Below are 15586 nucleotides of genomic sequence, written 5' to 3' on the forward strand. Positions count from 1 at the left end.
CGCTGGTATGGTGCCAACATGAACTTCAGGCGATGACATGGCCGCTGGCATAATCTATGGCCGCGGGCCTTTTTCAAAATTTACGTGCGGACATGAAATGGGTCATCGCCATTGGACGCACCTCCTACTCAAATCTTAGAAAGGGCAGACGCCAAGCGGGCGACCGATCTAAACGGACAAAAAATGAATAAAAGCGTCGTCCGTTTAGGTCGACGCGTTAGCTGATACGATGATACTGATTTGTTATTTTCCGATGATACTGATTTGTTATTTTCTCTAATAGGAGAAAATATATTGATTGGTTACTGTGATGAATGTTGATTTGTTATTTGCCTAGAGTATCCGTCGAGCATTAGCTGCCGTTGGATTCAGGTGCAGGTGTGAGCACTTTTTCTCATGAGCGGACAAAGATAACTCCATCCTCATGGTTGTCCACCAAACACTAGCTATTATACTCGCTGGTTCTGAGAAATTTACTCAAATTCTTTTCAGAAGCTCGCAAATTGAATTAGTATCGGGCCTTGATCTGTGAGGATTCAGGTGATGGTGCACCGCTTAGAATTCCGGCATCTCCATGTCGACGGTGTTCATCATCATCTTGTAAAGAAAGTTCCCCTCTCCCTTATTCATCGTCACTGATTTCTCCCCTCGGACGCCCTCTTCCCCACTCCCACTCGTTGTTCTTCTCTTCCCCGCAATTTCCCGGGCCGACGGCGACGGGGCCGGGGGCGGGGCGCATAAAGCAAAGGGCAACTGCCTACTGGCACTGGATTAGCGTCGATTAATTCCTCTTTTGTTCTTGGTAAGGAAACCCTAGCTTGACGGACGAACTGTTCTAGGGTGTTGATTTGTTTTTGGGATTCTTTCCTTGCTGTGGCGGTGAGCAATCAGAATCAAAACCTGAATCTTTCTTTCGTTTCCCGTCCAGCTAATCGCCGATTGATTGCTGCTTTGTGCCATACTAATAATTATTCTGTTCCATGGTCCGATTAGGTTCCTCTACTTCCGCGCGCAAGATCGGTCCGAGGCGCGGCGGCTAATCCCGTCGGAAAATCGAGGGTCCAACTGAAGCCGATATGCCCAACGTCAAGTCCGCCGCTGGTGCCGGTGCCATCCCTGCCGGATCCTCCGTCGGCGACGGCGAGGTGGAGGCAGGGTTCGCCAAGCTGCAGGGTGAGGATTTCGAGTACTACATGCAGACCTACTCCATCATGCTGGGCCGCAACAGCAAGAAATCCACGGTGGATGTGGATCTCTCCAGCCTTGGTGGGGGGATGAACATCTCGCGCCACCACGCGCGGATATTCTACGACTTCCAGCGCCGCCGCTTCGCGCTGGATGTCATCGGCAAGAACGGCTGCCTGGTTGAGGGTGTCCTGCACCTCCCTGGGAACCCTCCTGTTAAGCTTGACTCGCAGGACCTCCTTCAGATTGGAGACAAGAAGTTTTATTTCCTCTTGCCCACGAGGTCTATCTTTGCCTCGTTCGCTGCTCGGCAAGCCCCTGTTATTCCTCCGCAGATCCCGCCGCTAGCTTATGCGCGGCCAGGGCACCCTCGTGTGCCCGATTTCCATGACCGCTTCTCTGAAGGTGATTATGGCCGGGACAGTGATGACATTGGGAATGGTGTTGGGGAAGGTGGAATGAAGGGCAAGCTGAAGAGAACCAAGAAGTCTCCCGGAGATTTGGACATCTATGGTGGGCACAGAATCAATGTTGAAGCAATAGGAACATTGGGTGAAGGTGATACATTATCCTTGCTCATCGTCTTGTTTTTCTTCTAAAAGATATGCAGAGTTGATGATGATTTTGCACTCAAATTTAGCTGTACCTTTTCATGTGGTTATAGTAATATAATGATTAAAGATGATATGCCAACGTTCATATTAGAGACAGATATACACATTATAACGTAAATGTACTGTTACGGGAACTATCTATCTGTATAATTCTCTTATGGAACTCTGACTAGACGTTTACTGTAGGTCAGCATACATTATTAGTTGCTGTTGCAAGTTTTATTATGTAAGAGCATTATGCTTTATTTATCATGATGTGTAAACATAACTGCATCTCCTATGTTGTTACCTTTAAGAGAAAAGGTAGCAGAGATGCAGTTATATTTGCACATCAAAAGATACACATCCAGATGCTTCAATCTGAATGTCTTGATGTTTTCCATTCTTATTGTCTAGAGATAAATTAAAGTACATTATCTAGGCTATTTCTATCACTGTAGCAGCTGACATACTGTCAAGAACTATGAATAAATTGTACTCCCTCCGTTCCATGATATAGGTCTAGAAGCTGTTGGTGAACTTTGTTCCTGTTTGCAGTTCTGGACCTCGATTCCAAAGCTGTTACTGCATTCTGTTTATTTCAGCTTATTCCATTGAAAGACCAAAATCATTACCTTTTAACATGTGAGGAAGTATTTGTTTGATCTGAACTGAACTGACTTCTTTTTTTGCAGACAACAGATCAGAAATAAGATCAAGGGGTGACAAGGATGTGGACAACCAGCACCTTCAAACGGAAGAGAAGGAAGTCGTGTCATCTGTTGCGACTGTGTTATCTGACCTCTGTGGCCCCGGAGAATGGATGCCTATGAAAACACTCCATACAGAGGTTTGTCATGGAAAAACACACATATTTCGTATCTCACTTCTATGTTTAAGCTAAGGTATGCTATATTACCCCAAATTAGTCCAACCCGTCTTGTGTGAAACAACTGGATCTAACTCTGGCTTGGAAATTTTAAATGCACAGAAAGTAGCTTACTCTTTTGATACATTAAAGGGGCAAGGCGGTATCATCTCAGTTTAATTTTTTGAAATAGAATATCATTACAACTGACGACATTAACAAATGACTTATTGATTCAAAAGGATAATAACCTAAACTGCATTCTGAGAATATCATCTAGGGATAGAAGTCAGGTGCTAGCATCCCTGCCTGTCTAATACTCCCTCCATTCACTATTATAAAATGTTCTAACTTTTTTCTGAATTAGATGTATATGGACGCATTTTAGTGTGTTTGTTCACTCATTTCAGTCCGCTGTAGTCCATGTTGAAATATCCAAAACATCTTATAATAGTGAACGAAGGGAGTAGCTTAGTTGTATCCCGTAGGTGTATGTACAATAGCTTATCAAAACAACCATATAAATTCATGAAGGCACCAGTTGTAGGCGCATAGGCTATAATAGGGCTTTTAGCATGTTAATGCATGACTCTGCCTGGTACCATCCCTCATTTGTCAGTTGTCACTCTGAACATGTTTTGCACTGAATGTTGTCGCTTGGGATTTGTGGAGCTGTGACTCGCGGCAGAAGATTTTGTACTGATACTTACATAGTCTTGTACAAGTAATGGGAAAGACTTGCAAGTATATCTTGTTATAGCTATCTTAAATTTTTCACTGTTAAATTTATTAATACTAGTGCTACATACTGGGATGTCCTTTCTATTCTGGTTCAGGTCACAACATTATCATGATTACTGATGTTGTTCTGCTTACCACCGGCTGCCAATTCAGAACCCCCTTGTTTTAGTTTCCCTTTTCTGATGATCTCCTTTTTCTTCACTCACCCAGCCATGTAAAAGCTTAGCAAACTGTTACAGTTACAATCAGTGTTTGCAATCTCTTAACCGTTTGTTTGGCTACTCGCAGCTTATGGACCAGTTTGGCAATGTGTGGCACCACAGCAGGGTGCGGAAGTACCTGACGGCGGATGACTGGTCGGTGATAGAAGCCAAGGGGAGGCCATGGTACGGGCTGCTGGGGCTGCTCAGGAAGTACCCGGAGCACTTCGTCATCAACACGAAATCCAAGGGCAGGGCGATCTCGGAGTTCGTCTCGCTGGTTTCCTTGCTCTCCTGACCAGCGAGGTGAGGCTGTCCCCAAAGCTTTGCTTGGGTATTGTTCTGCATCCTTGCCGTCGCCGTCAGTCGGTCGGTTCGTTCATGTCTGGAAGGTCGAGTGGCGTCCTGATTTGCCTCTGCAGTTTTGCATCAGTTAAATGAACTTTGCTGTAATGTACTGTACACCTGGCTGGTTTCCTCCGTGTTTTTTACCTGTAGCTCTAGTGTGGAGAATGTTATGCGGAAACAGGACTTTTAAGTAGTTTGCAGTTCGCTCCTCTTCAGGTTTAATGTTGCCTCTTTGAACTACAGAACTTAGGGCGTCCTGAATCCTGATCGCGTGACATGGCGGCCGGCGGCAGCGACACTGATGCTGGGACCGTGGCGCCATTGTTCCCAGCAGCAGCCGTGTGGCACGCAGCCCTGTTATTTGCCGTGCCTAGCATGCTGGTCCATTGTTGTTGTGTTTTTTTCCTGAGACAAGTGGTGGTTTTTGGTGGGAGCGAAAGGCAAACTCGTGCTGTCGGGCATGGGCCGTGGGAGTGGAGGCCATCTGGTACACCCCAGGCCCAGGAGGCAGCCTCTTGATGCAAAAAACCTATTCTTTCAAGGAAAAGACCTTTATAATTCAGTGTAGTTCTTCACTGACTATTCTAGTGTAGTTTGACTCAAGTATACGTTTTCTGACGTCTCAGATTGCATGCATTTCTTAAACAGTATTGCACACTACTAACTAAAAAACTAGTACTTTATTGACAGGAAGTTAATCTTTACCTTATATATACATATATATATATATATATATATATATATATACTAATAAAGCGGCTATCGCTTCTGGTCGTCCGTCATTAAAATTACCCTTTAAGTTTGTAAAAATTACCCACCAATGCCATTCATAAGTGGGAAAACGATTCAAGTTTTCGGACCAAAAATTACCGCCTCTTTCGTGGTCATATACGGGCGCGACAAGAATAAGTTACAGAATGATAAGCAGCAGAGTGGTTGGTTGATCTCTCCTGTAGCAATGGTGCCAGGGTTCAAATCCCATGTGCAGGGCTTTACTCCCCTGTTTTTTTCATTTTACTTTTTTGTCTTTTCTTTTCTCATTTTGTTATAATATTCTAAAAGTTGCGAGTTTTCAAAAAAAGTTTGAGAAATCATAAAAATATATGTGAATTCAAAAATGTTTAGAAAATCATAAAATTCTTGCAGATTCAAATTTTTTTGGTGTTTTTGTAAAACTGTTCACAAAATTATAAAAAATCACAATTTGGAAAAAATGGTCGGGAAATAAAATCATGTTCATGATTTTGAAAAAATGATCGTGTATTCAAAACATATTTGGGAATCTGAAAAAAATGTCCATTCACAAATAAAAATAAAAATTGTTTTTAAAATTTTGTTCCCCAATTTTTTTAAAAAAGTTCGTCGATTCAAAAAATGTTTGTTGAGTCAAAAAAGTTAATGAATTCGAAACCGATTCATACATTTCAAAAAATTGTAAACAAAACTAATGTTCATGATTTTTTTTTGAGAAAATCAAAAATTTCAAAACAAAATTGTCGATTCAAAAAATTGTTCACTAATTCAAAAGTATTTTATGTCTAGGACGAAAGTCTTTATATATCTTGGCGTTGGGAGTAGTTCGTGGTCAATGAGATTTGTCTTTAAAGTTTTAAACGTTCCCTTGCGCAACATAATGATAAGTGTGGCATGCACCGGCAAATTCATAGCCTTGGGATTTACCGCGGAATGCATTGTGATCATGTGGACATCGCGACTATCATCGTCTAGGGTGAGAAAAATAAATAAATGGCAACATGGTGAGCCACTATGTTAAAATAGAGTATGCTCATATATCAGGATATTGAGTCATACTTATTTGGTGAGCCATAATTTTTTGTCTTCCGTTGCAACGCACGGGTATATTTGCTAGTAAGTATATAATATGCAAAGAATCCCTCGCTTGGTAGTTTCCTTTCTTTCCTACCACGCAATCAATCTCTTGCTTACTTAAAACTAAAAGTAGAGTAAAAATAGGAGAGCCAAAATTTACACTTGCTAAATCCTTCTTTGACTTTGCTAGGCTTACGGAAGGATTCTCACACGATAGCTTTTACGGACTGATGTGTGAACTTATGATTGAAGAAGATTAGGGAGGAGGGAGACCCACCCCTGAAAATCATAGATCGATTGGTGAGAAATGTGTTCTTAAAATCAATCCGTGCGAGTCTTTCCGTAAGTGCAGCATTTTTTATCCTTCTTTGGTCCTAAAGTGCGCAATGCTACATCTACGGAAAGTTCCTTACGGACCACACAGTTGCTAAATCCTTCCTTATTCTTTTTTGTGTGTAATGCTACATCTACAGGGAGTGAGCCTTGGTTGGCACATGGTGCTTAAGGATTTCTCTTCTATTAAAAAATGCCTCGAAGGGCTAACCTTGGAAGGTCTTTTCTTTTTGAAATCAAGGTGAGTTTAGCATTTTCGTTCTAAAATTGACTCCTAATACAACATCCTTGTTAAGTCACGCTACTTTTGTAATAGCAACCTTTGGATTCATTAGTGTCACATGTTGAAACATTTGATTTACAATGGTGCCAACACAAGATTCATGGGAAGTGTCAATTATGTCCATGAGGGGTTGCAAATTCGTGATGACGGCCATCGGGGAGACAGTTCAAATGACAGGATGTGATGATGAGTGGCAATGCTATAAGCAAATAGTGAATGTGCCTGCAAGCTAGTTGTGGTCCAAATCAACAGTGAATGCGGAAGTTGAAGTATTGTAAGGGGGTTGTGACTGAAAATCAAGTACGCAAGAATAAAGTAAAAGTACAAGAGAATAATGGAAATGATGAAATCTGTAATAGGGCTAACACGTTCTCAGTGAATTCGGATCCACCACTAGTATGTGTGTTACGTGATTGCGCAAATACATAATTTTATGTTTAGAATCCACCTCAAATGTTTTTATTAGTGAATGGAGCCAACATAGATACATGCATACATCCAGTAGCTGTGTGTCACATACGTCACCATCGTTCCTCCCCACATTCAGGTCACGAAAACAAGATTAAGAGTTTCCCCGTGGACGCGAATAAATGTGGTCTCCGTTAATCCCCTATTAGAGATCAAGGAAGGAGGGAAGTATCTTCTGTCATCATAGTACCTGATCAACCCACCATCGCAACAATAGTAATATCCTTCTCGTCCATAAAGGCAAATGTAGTGTGACGGACTTCACATAACATCGGGAAGAATATTAACATAAACATATAGAAGATAATCGTGTATCTTATCGATGTTCAGCTGATACACATACTACTAGGGTTCCTCCATATCTTAGAAAGCTTTGGGGCTTACTCGGACAAGGAGACAACTAGCATCATCAAAATGGCCAGGACAATAATAGATGAAGGATTAGTGTAACAAACGTATGAATGCACACTAGGCCTTGGTATTACAGAGAAATGAATGGGGTGTTGGTGATGAGGACGTGGATGATAATGATGAAGGTTGATGCCGGAGTATCCTTGATTGGGTGGATGGCGTGATTGTGTCCTTCTTCCCATTCCCTCTCTGGAAGTTGCTTCGTATAGTATCAAAGTTGCTTACAAAAGAAACTCATCAAAACATACTCATATGGGGTCAAATGCAAAGAGCTCGCCGCGAGGGTTTCAACGATGAGGATGGATTGTAAATTTCGTGCCTGGTTGAATAGTCATAGCATTTTGAATTGTTTCATGAATAAAATAATTGTCAAAACAACAGTGATACAAATGCAATGCATGTTGAGTTTGTGTCAAGTTGGGTTACATTTGGACTTGATATTGTACTAGCATGGGTAGGATACAGTTAATGCCAGTGTTGGACATGTTGTACCCTTGCCCTAGGAAGGGATAGGTAGCACGCAAGGGCGGGGAACGCAACCCCTTTTTTTGGCTTTCGACTTTCAATCTTTCATATCTTTTGAACCATAAGTTCAAATTTAGTTTCGTTTGCATATTTGTGTTTCTGGCGATGAGAGTTTCAAATGAGATCCATTCTAAATATGTTTACGAGTTTTTGAAACTTCATTAAGTTTTAACTTCTGAAACTTGGTATGAGCGGTCGACAAAATCGCAAGGTTCAGAACCTAAGACCGACAAGATTGTAAGTTTCACAAACTAAAACTTAAAATTTGTCGTGCCTCATGCGGGATCGAATGACTTCATGGATCACGAGGCAATCGGGTGGCTGACACGGTTGGGCAGGTGCGTGCCTCTGCACCTGCGTGCCCCTGCAAGTTTCCACCCCTAGCTTTCTATATAATGATGGGGCACCCCAAGTTATAAATCCATGACAAAAAAGGCTCCACCGAATGCGGATCGCCTCCAGGCGACGGCTGACGCTGGCACCAGGGTGGTCGCCGGCGACGATGCCAGGTATTGAATCTAGGTTCTCATGCCTGGATACGGCTGATGCTGTCGATGCGCCACAAGTGGGGGAAGTCTTCGCTATTGATGACTCTTCTGCGCAATCTACTGTGGTACGTCGGAGGAAGACCGATGAAAAGCTGGCCGCCGAGTTTTGGGCGGACATTGGCTACCCGACGCCGGCGTCGAGGGTGTGGGAGAGATCGTCAACTCGACGGAAAGGTGAGGTTTTTCGTGTGTGCAGGTCGGAGGCGCGCGGGGATTCGAACTCCAAGGAGGTTGCGGCGAACTCCGCCTCGACCGGGTCGGAGGTGCACGGGGATTCCTACCCGAAGGCGGATGCGGCAAACTCCAACTCGATTGGGCCGGAGGTTTCACCAAGGATGCCGGCTGCGGATATGCGAGGTGTCGTCGGGGTGCCGGCTTGGTCTAGGGCGCTCGTCAAGCCGTGGGTCGGTTCGACCCCGCCTCCTCAGGTATCACCTCTTCGAACGCTCGGCGACCTGTTACCGCATGCATGTCGCGGCGAGGAGAAAGCTTCGCCGCGAACCAGTTCGCGGGCGTTCACTCTTGGACCGCCAGAGCGGGGTGCCTCGTCGAGCGCTACTCCCGATTCGGTGATTGCGGCGGGGCCACATCAGACTCAGGACCAGACATATCCTAGGCGTTCACTTCGAATGGTTAATCTAAACCGTTTGCTTGGGCACTTGTGGAACCAGACGGAGAAAGTTGTGAACCCTAATTTCATTTGCTCCTTCGCGTCCGTCGTCCGCTTTCCTGTTATGACGCGAGGCGATCCGGCAGCACCGCCCCGCCTCAACTCTGGTTACCATGCCCGCTCAACTCCTGGCTCCGCCCAGCCGCCCGATCCTAGTCCGCCAGGAGGAGCCCCGGGGCTTTACTCCTGGGGTTTATCAGCTGGTGCAGCCGACGCAGCCACTTGCACTGCCGGGATGCTTGGCGCCGGCGCAACAACAATTAGTCTACCAGCCGTCAGTGCAACACCAACAAGTCTACCAGGTGTCACTACAAAAAAAAGACACATCCGTGACATTTTGGGCCGAACGAATTTTTTTTCTGTCATACATATGACACTTCTATGACGATAATTGTGACAAAACCCGGTATCATCATAGATGTGGTGGGCTCCTACTTCTATGACAAAAAATCATGACAGAAAATGGGCTTTTCATCCTGGGCGGGCCGGAGACGCAGCTGCATGACATTCTTTGGGTCGTCCATGACGGAAAAAACCGTGGTAGAAGCGAGAGGGAGGAAAATTTCGGGGAGTTCCCGGTTACGGTGGGAGGTCGGGGGCCGAGCGATGCGCGTTTCTCTTGTACACGTACGCGTGTGTGTGCGAGGCGTTGACTCTAACTGAACCCTAGCGAGGCGTTGGGCTCTAACTGAACCCGAGCGATTGCACTGCAGGCTACGCGTTACTGAACCCGAGCGATCGATCGATGACTGTTAACTGAACCCAATCGAGCGATTCCTTCGCTACTGCTACCAACTGAAGCCGATCGATACTGCCTCTGGGATGAACAGTGAGCGTTGCGGGGGGGGGGGGGTTGCATGAACAGTGAGCGGTGGCGTTGCCTCTGGATGAACAGGACCCCATGGTGTGGTGGAGGGTTGGATGAACAGTAGACGGTGGAGGGGTGCCCATGGAGGGGTGGTTGAACAGGACCCTGTGGTGTGGAGGGCTGGATGAACAGTAGACGGTGGAGGGGTGCCCGTGGAGGGGTGGTTGAACAGTAGTCGGTGGAGTAGCGCGCGGTGGAGGCTGGATGAACAGAAGCCCGTGGAGGCTGGAGGAGGTCGACGGTAGCCCGTGGAGGCTGGAGGAGGTCGACGGTGGAGATGAACAGTATCCCGTGGAGTCCTGTTTTGCGGTACGCCACACCCCTCCCGATGAACAGGACCCCCGTTTCGACCGTAGGAGGTCCGTTTCGTCCGTTTTGCGGTACGCCACACCCCTCCCGATTAACAGGACCCCCATTTCGACCGTAGGAGGTCCGTTTCGTCCGTTTTGCGGTACGACACACCCCTCCCGATCAACAGGACCCCCGTTTCGACCGTTGGAGGTCCGTTTCCTCCGTTTTGCGGTACGCCACACCCCTCCCAATCAATAGGACCCCCATTTCGACTGTAGGAGGTCCGTTTCCTCCGTTTTGCGGTACGCCAGACCCCTCCCGATGAACAGGATCCCGTTTCGAACGTGGCCGGTCGAACACAAGGCTGTTTCCTCCGTTTTGCGGTACGCCAGGCCTCATTTCCATTGCCTATTCCGTCCAAGCCCTCCCGATGAGCACGACCACACATTCCGTTCCGACCGAGCCGGTTGGCTCCCACACGTTCTGTTGCCTTCCGATGAACACGGCGCATTCCGTTGCCTCCCCATGAACACGATGCATTCCGTTGCCTCCCCATGAACACGACGACGATGCTATTTCTCAGTTCTGACCCAGCCATGTACACGAGCCCTGGCCGTACGTATGCGCGAGTAGGCGTTCGAGAACCTGCCCGTATGTACGTATGTGGCCGTATTTCTTTCTTGCATCCTGGCCGTTGTACGTACGTGTACATGCTACGTGCGCGCCTCTACTACGACACCTACGCGCCTCTACTACGACACGTACGCGCCTCTACTACGACACGTGTGTGCCTCTACATCGACCAGTATATATGTACGTACACGTTCGCTACCAGAATGACAACGCTACGTACGCTTCGACCAGGTGGGTCCCGACTGTCAGGCACTTCCTTGCCTGTGAAGATGTAGCTGGTGGGTCCCAGCAGTCAGGGGGGGGGGGAATCATTTTGTTTTTTTGCCCGGACGCACTTCTTTGCGTGCAAAGATGTAGCTGCTGGGTCCCAGCAGTCAGGGGAATCGTTTTGTTTTGTTTTTTGACCGGACGCACTTCCTTGCGTGCGAAGATGTAGCTGGTGGGTCCCAGCAGTCAGGGGGACGAATCGTTTTTTTCGGACGCACTTCCTTGCGTGCGAAGATGTAGCTGGTGGGTCCCAGCAGTCAGGGGGGCGAATCGTTGTTTTGGACGCACTTCCTTGTGTGCGAAGATGTAGCTGGTGGGTCCTAGCAGTCAGGGGGAAAAGTTTTTTCCACGAAATACAGCGGCCCGTCCGGTAGGTCCCCGCTGCCAGGTGGAGGAATAATTATTTTGCGCGTAATAACGAGGCACTTCCTTGCTGCGGCCGTGGACCCAGCTGTCAGCCTCTCCACGTACAGTCCACGTCCGATGGAAGCCATTCCTTGACCACGTTGACCATGCCGCGCCGAGAGCACCAGGGTGGTGGACGACGGTGAGGCCTAGGAAGGGGACGACGCGGAGCCGGGGAAGACGCGGCAGTGGATGCCCACGCGTAGAGGAGTATGAGGGTTCACTCATTCGGCTGCGGTGTGAGGCTGCCGTCGCCGCAGAATAATAGGGGGTGTGGGTGCGTAGAGGGATGGCCTGGCCAGCGTTGGGAGTAGTAGGGGGTGGTGAGGCCTCCGTGGCATCACAGCCGTCCACGGGCGGCAGGAGCAGGCGGCACGACCGACGCCGCTTTGGGTGGCTGGAGCAAGAAGACCAGAGGTTGAAGAAGCACTACGACCATTGGATGGACATCGTACGGTCACTGGAGCTAGAATCGTTCATATATTGACTAAAGTTGACAAAGGCCTCCGTCCCAGTCAACTTAGTAGGCCCACAAGTCAGCCTCCCACCAAGGTGGGTCCCAGGTAGCAGGGGGTATTCATTTTTTGTGCGTAACAAGGAGGCACTTCCGGTGGGTCCGAGCTGACAGCGGGGGGAACATTTTTTTCGCAAAATACGATGGCCCGTCCTGTGGGTCCCAGCAGTAAGGGGGAAACATTTTTTTCGCGAAATACTGGTGGACCGTCCGATGGGTCCCTGCTGTCAGGTGGAGGAATAATTATTTTCCGCGTGATAAGGAGGCACTTCCTTGCGGCTACCGTGGACCCAGCTGTCAGCCTCTCCACGTATAGTACTCTTCCGATGGAAGTCGGTCGTTGACCACATTGACCACGCCACGCCGAGAGCACCACGGCGGTGGACGGCGGCGAGGCCTAGGAAGGGGACGACGCGGAGCCGGTGAAGACGCGACAGTGGAAGCCCGCGCGAAGAGGAGTATGAGGGTTCACCGGTTCGGTCCCAGTGTGAGGCTGCCGTCGCCGTAGAATAACAGGGGGTGTGGATGAGTAGAGGGATGCCCTGGCCAGCGGTGGGAGTAGTAGGGGGCGCTGAGGCCTGCGCGACAGCACAACCGGCCACGGGAGGCGGGAGTAGGCGGTCCCGCCGGCGCTGCTTTGGTGGCTGGAGCAAGAAGATCAGAGATTGAAGAAACACGACGGCCGTTGGATTGACATCCAATGGTTACATCTGCTAGAATCGTTTGTTGACGTATATAATAACTAAAAAATCTTGCATACGCGAACTAAACAGGCCCACAAGTCAGACCACTCCCTCTTTTTTTTAATAATTTATATATAGCTCATGGCAACTTCTTATGCAATTTATTGCAGTCATTTTTTTGGTTGGCCAGGGCCAATTTCGCATATTTCTGTGGGTTCCAAACTATTTTTAATACCGAAATGTCGAGCCAGATTTAAAGTACTTTGAAGATATATTTAAATTAGGTTAATGCCCAGTGAAATAGGAATCTGAAAATGTGATTTTTTTAGAAATTATAAAGTAATTGCCAATTTGTCATCTGTTTTTATATTTACAACCCATTTCATATTACTTTCAAGATTTGCAGACGTCTTGAAAGAGTTGCAGCCCATCAGGGCGTAGAAAAATAAGTACACCTGGATTGGGTATTCTTCAGAAAAAATAAACTGGGCTCATTTTCACAAAGAAAAAATAGCTGGGCTGGTCACATGGTGAACATAGCCCAGTCTAGTTCAAACCCTACTCCGTCTCAACAATACCAAACAAAAAAAATACTGCTCGAGTAGCTACGTCCCAGGTGTCAGCCGATCTTGTGCTGTTCTCTTGTCTATTGACTATATACGCTCCTAATGTCGTGGGTCCCAGATGTCAGGAAAACACTAGGAGGAAGCATTTTATTTTTCCATACGCTAACGTGGTGGGCCCCTACTATCATCCTCTCCACGTACTTCTGCCGATTCCTGTTGTTTGTTGACCATGTTGACAACACGAGAGGGCGGCACCGCGGCGAGCGCACCAAAGCGCGTGGAGGACATCGACGTTAATGATTTTGGAGACGGTGGGGCAGCGATGCGTGCATTGAGGCGCAGCCAGCCGTAGGAGGCGGAAGCAGGCGGCCCCGCCGGCGCTGGTTTGGTTTTGGCGGCTGGAGGAAGACAGGAGTGAAGAAACACGACAGACTGTAAAAGCAGCGGGAGTACTTAACCACCTTAACTGAAACCAGCAGGGGCACTTAACAACCAAAGCTGAAAGCAGTATGAGTACTTTTACAGGTTCAACCGTACAAAGCATCCCTCGAACAGTGCTACTTTGCCTAAAGTTAACCAAGGGTGAGGCCGCCAAGCCCCAGGACAAGGCCCAAGCGCCACCCCGCGCATCCACAACCTTCTGAAAGCGGCTTCATCTCGCAACATGGTCAATAAATAAGATATTTGCTTTAGAGCCATGGAAAAGCATGAACATAATCTTTTGTCCTATTCTCCAAGATGGACGGGTCTTCATTATTTGAGACCACCCATGAATAAGTATCTTTTCACCTCCAAGGGGAATTGAGTAGGTCGACATAAACATCATGTTGTGACCAAGCGCAAGTCTGACCCAACCATGGTCAGGCATCTGTATAGGAACAATAGAACTCGGCAGTTCCTGTTTCAAGAAGATCACAACTGTAAAACTGTGTATAAGCAATAGTTTATGAACAACATATATAACAGAAAACAGCTCATACCATAAGTTTCTCGACACAGTTGGACCTGTTCAATGAGTGCAGCAGTGGCACACATATCCCACGTGGCCTTCCACCATTGAAACACCCCACAAGGACCTCAAGATGATCAATAAAGTGTAGGAACTTGTGGATGTCGATCTAGTCAACTTCAGTGCCATTAGTAACAGCCCAGTTATTACAGAGTAACAAACGAGCAGACTGCTTAACTCTGAAAAACCTACATGTGCCACCAATTATAAGAAAATATTAGTTAGAAGTAGCATCTTCGTGAGATATTCATTGCTACTTCTAAAGTTAAATTGTGATTAGTTAGACATAATAGGTGGATTAAGAAGTAATTGAGGCAACAAGCAAGAACCAGATACAAAACTAACATGGATAAACAATTGGAACGACGTCAGGGTGGAAGATCGCAGTGAAGATGAGACCAGGTTCTGCTATTTTCAACATTTGTGCGCCAACTTTCAGTCCGTAACACTTGAGAAAGTTTATCCAAGTTCGACCATAAAAAAGCAGCGATCTTCTTAGTTCATGAACCCAACTCGAAACTTATATCCATGGCTTGTCTTCACTGTGACCATTAAACTAGTGTATTCAGTTATGGCAAGGCCGAGCATCTTGAGTACATGTGTTCTGGCAGAGCAAATAATACACTGCAGGAAAAATAATATGAGAACACAGCATGTTCAAAAAACCCCCACCCTCCCGGATAGAAAAGAGGATTCTAGGAACATACTGTGCACGTTTCAAAATGATGTGCTAGGATGAGAAGGAACAAGTGTGGTGTCTCGCCGAGGGCGCATAAACCTGTAGGGTACTCGCACTTTGGGCACTGCAAAAGAAACACACTAGATTCAGTAGGAAGAAAAATGCATCAATGGCGACGGCTGCCATCCTAGGATTACCTGCGACCAAGGGACTTGGATTTATCGGGGATGGATGAAGAATTCGTACCTGGTTCTCCATGAGAAAACCCTGTGCAATCGCCAAGAGAGGGTTTTCTCTGAATAAGCAGACAAGGGAGAAGGGGATTCAGGCCCAATGAAATATTGCCGCTTCGTCCGTCCAGCTTACTGCTAAAGCTGGAAGGGGGGGTTGTGATTTGACGGCTCATTGGGCATTACTGCGGTGCTACGACCGGGGTGTGTCTACCGTAAAGTTGTGCACTCTAATTTGTGCATATGGCATGTGGACCCCGTTGCCGGTTGCCCCACATATCAGCGAAAGGAAGTAGAAAGACATGAGTAACTAGTTACACATAAATATATTTTTTTATAGAGAGATACTCCCTCTGTAAAGAAATATACAAATCTTTTATATCACAGGCTCACCTTCTCGAGAAATATACTCCCTCTGCAACGTACGGGCATTATGGG

At 46.9% G+C, this 15586-nt stretch overlaps 1 protein-coding gene across 2 annotated transcripts; it reads left to right on the forward strand.

Moving 5' to 3' along the window:
• Window positions 1–385: 385 nt before the first annotated feature.
• On the forward strand, window positions 386–4157 carry LOC123151723 (FHA domain-containing protein FHA2). Of its 2 annotated transcripts, none has more exons than XM_044571388.1 (4): window positions 386–879; window positions 994–1743; window positions 2474–2628; window positions 3676–4157. In XM_044571388.1, the coding sequence occupies exons 2-4, from the start codon at window positions 1077–1079 to the stop codon at window positions 3883–3885; spliced, it is 1032 nt and encodes a 343-aa protein (XP_044427323.1). In that variant the 5' UTR covers window positions 386–879; window positions 994–1076; the 3' UTR covers window positions 3886–4157. The 2 variants fall into 2 exon arrangements, with proteins under 2 accessions (XP_044427323.1, XP_044427322.1); XM_044571387.1 differs by having other exon boundaries at window positions 390–802.
• The last annotated feature ends 11429 nt before the right edge of the window (window positions 4158–15586 follow it).

The sequence above is a fragment of the Triticum aestivum genome, chromosome 7A (genome assembly GCF_018294505.1).
Source record: "Triticum aestivum cultivar Chinese Spring chromosome 7A, IWGSC CS RefSeq v2.1, whole genome shotgun sequence".
In the NCBI taxonomy this organism is placed as follows: Eukaryota; Viridiplantae; Streptophyta; class Magnoliopsida; order Poales; family Poaceae; genus Triticum; species Triticum aestivum.

Excerpts from the sequence above, each read along its gene's own strand:
- LOC123151723 (XM_044571388.1), top strand. The coding sequence starts at position 1,077 with ATGCCCAACGTCAAGTCCGCCGCTGGTGCCGGTGCCATCCCTGCCGGA. Across the intron at positions 1,744-2,473 it reads AATAGGAACATTGGGTGAAG|ACAACAGATCAGAAATAAGA; the intron begins GTGATACATTAT and ends CTTTTTTTGCAG. Across the intron at positions 2,629-3,675 it reads TGAAAACACTCCATACAGAG|CTTATGGACCAGTTTGGCAA; the intron begins GTTTGTCATGGA and ends GGCTACTCGCAG.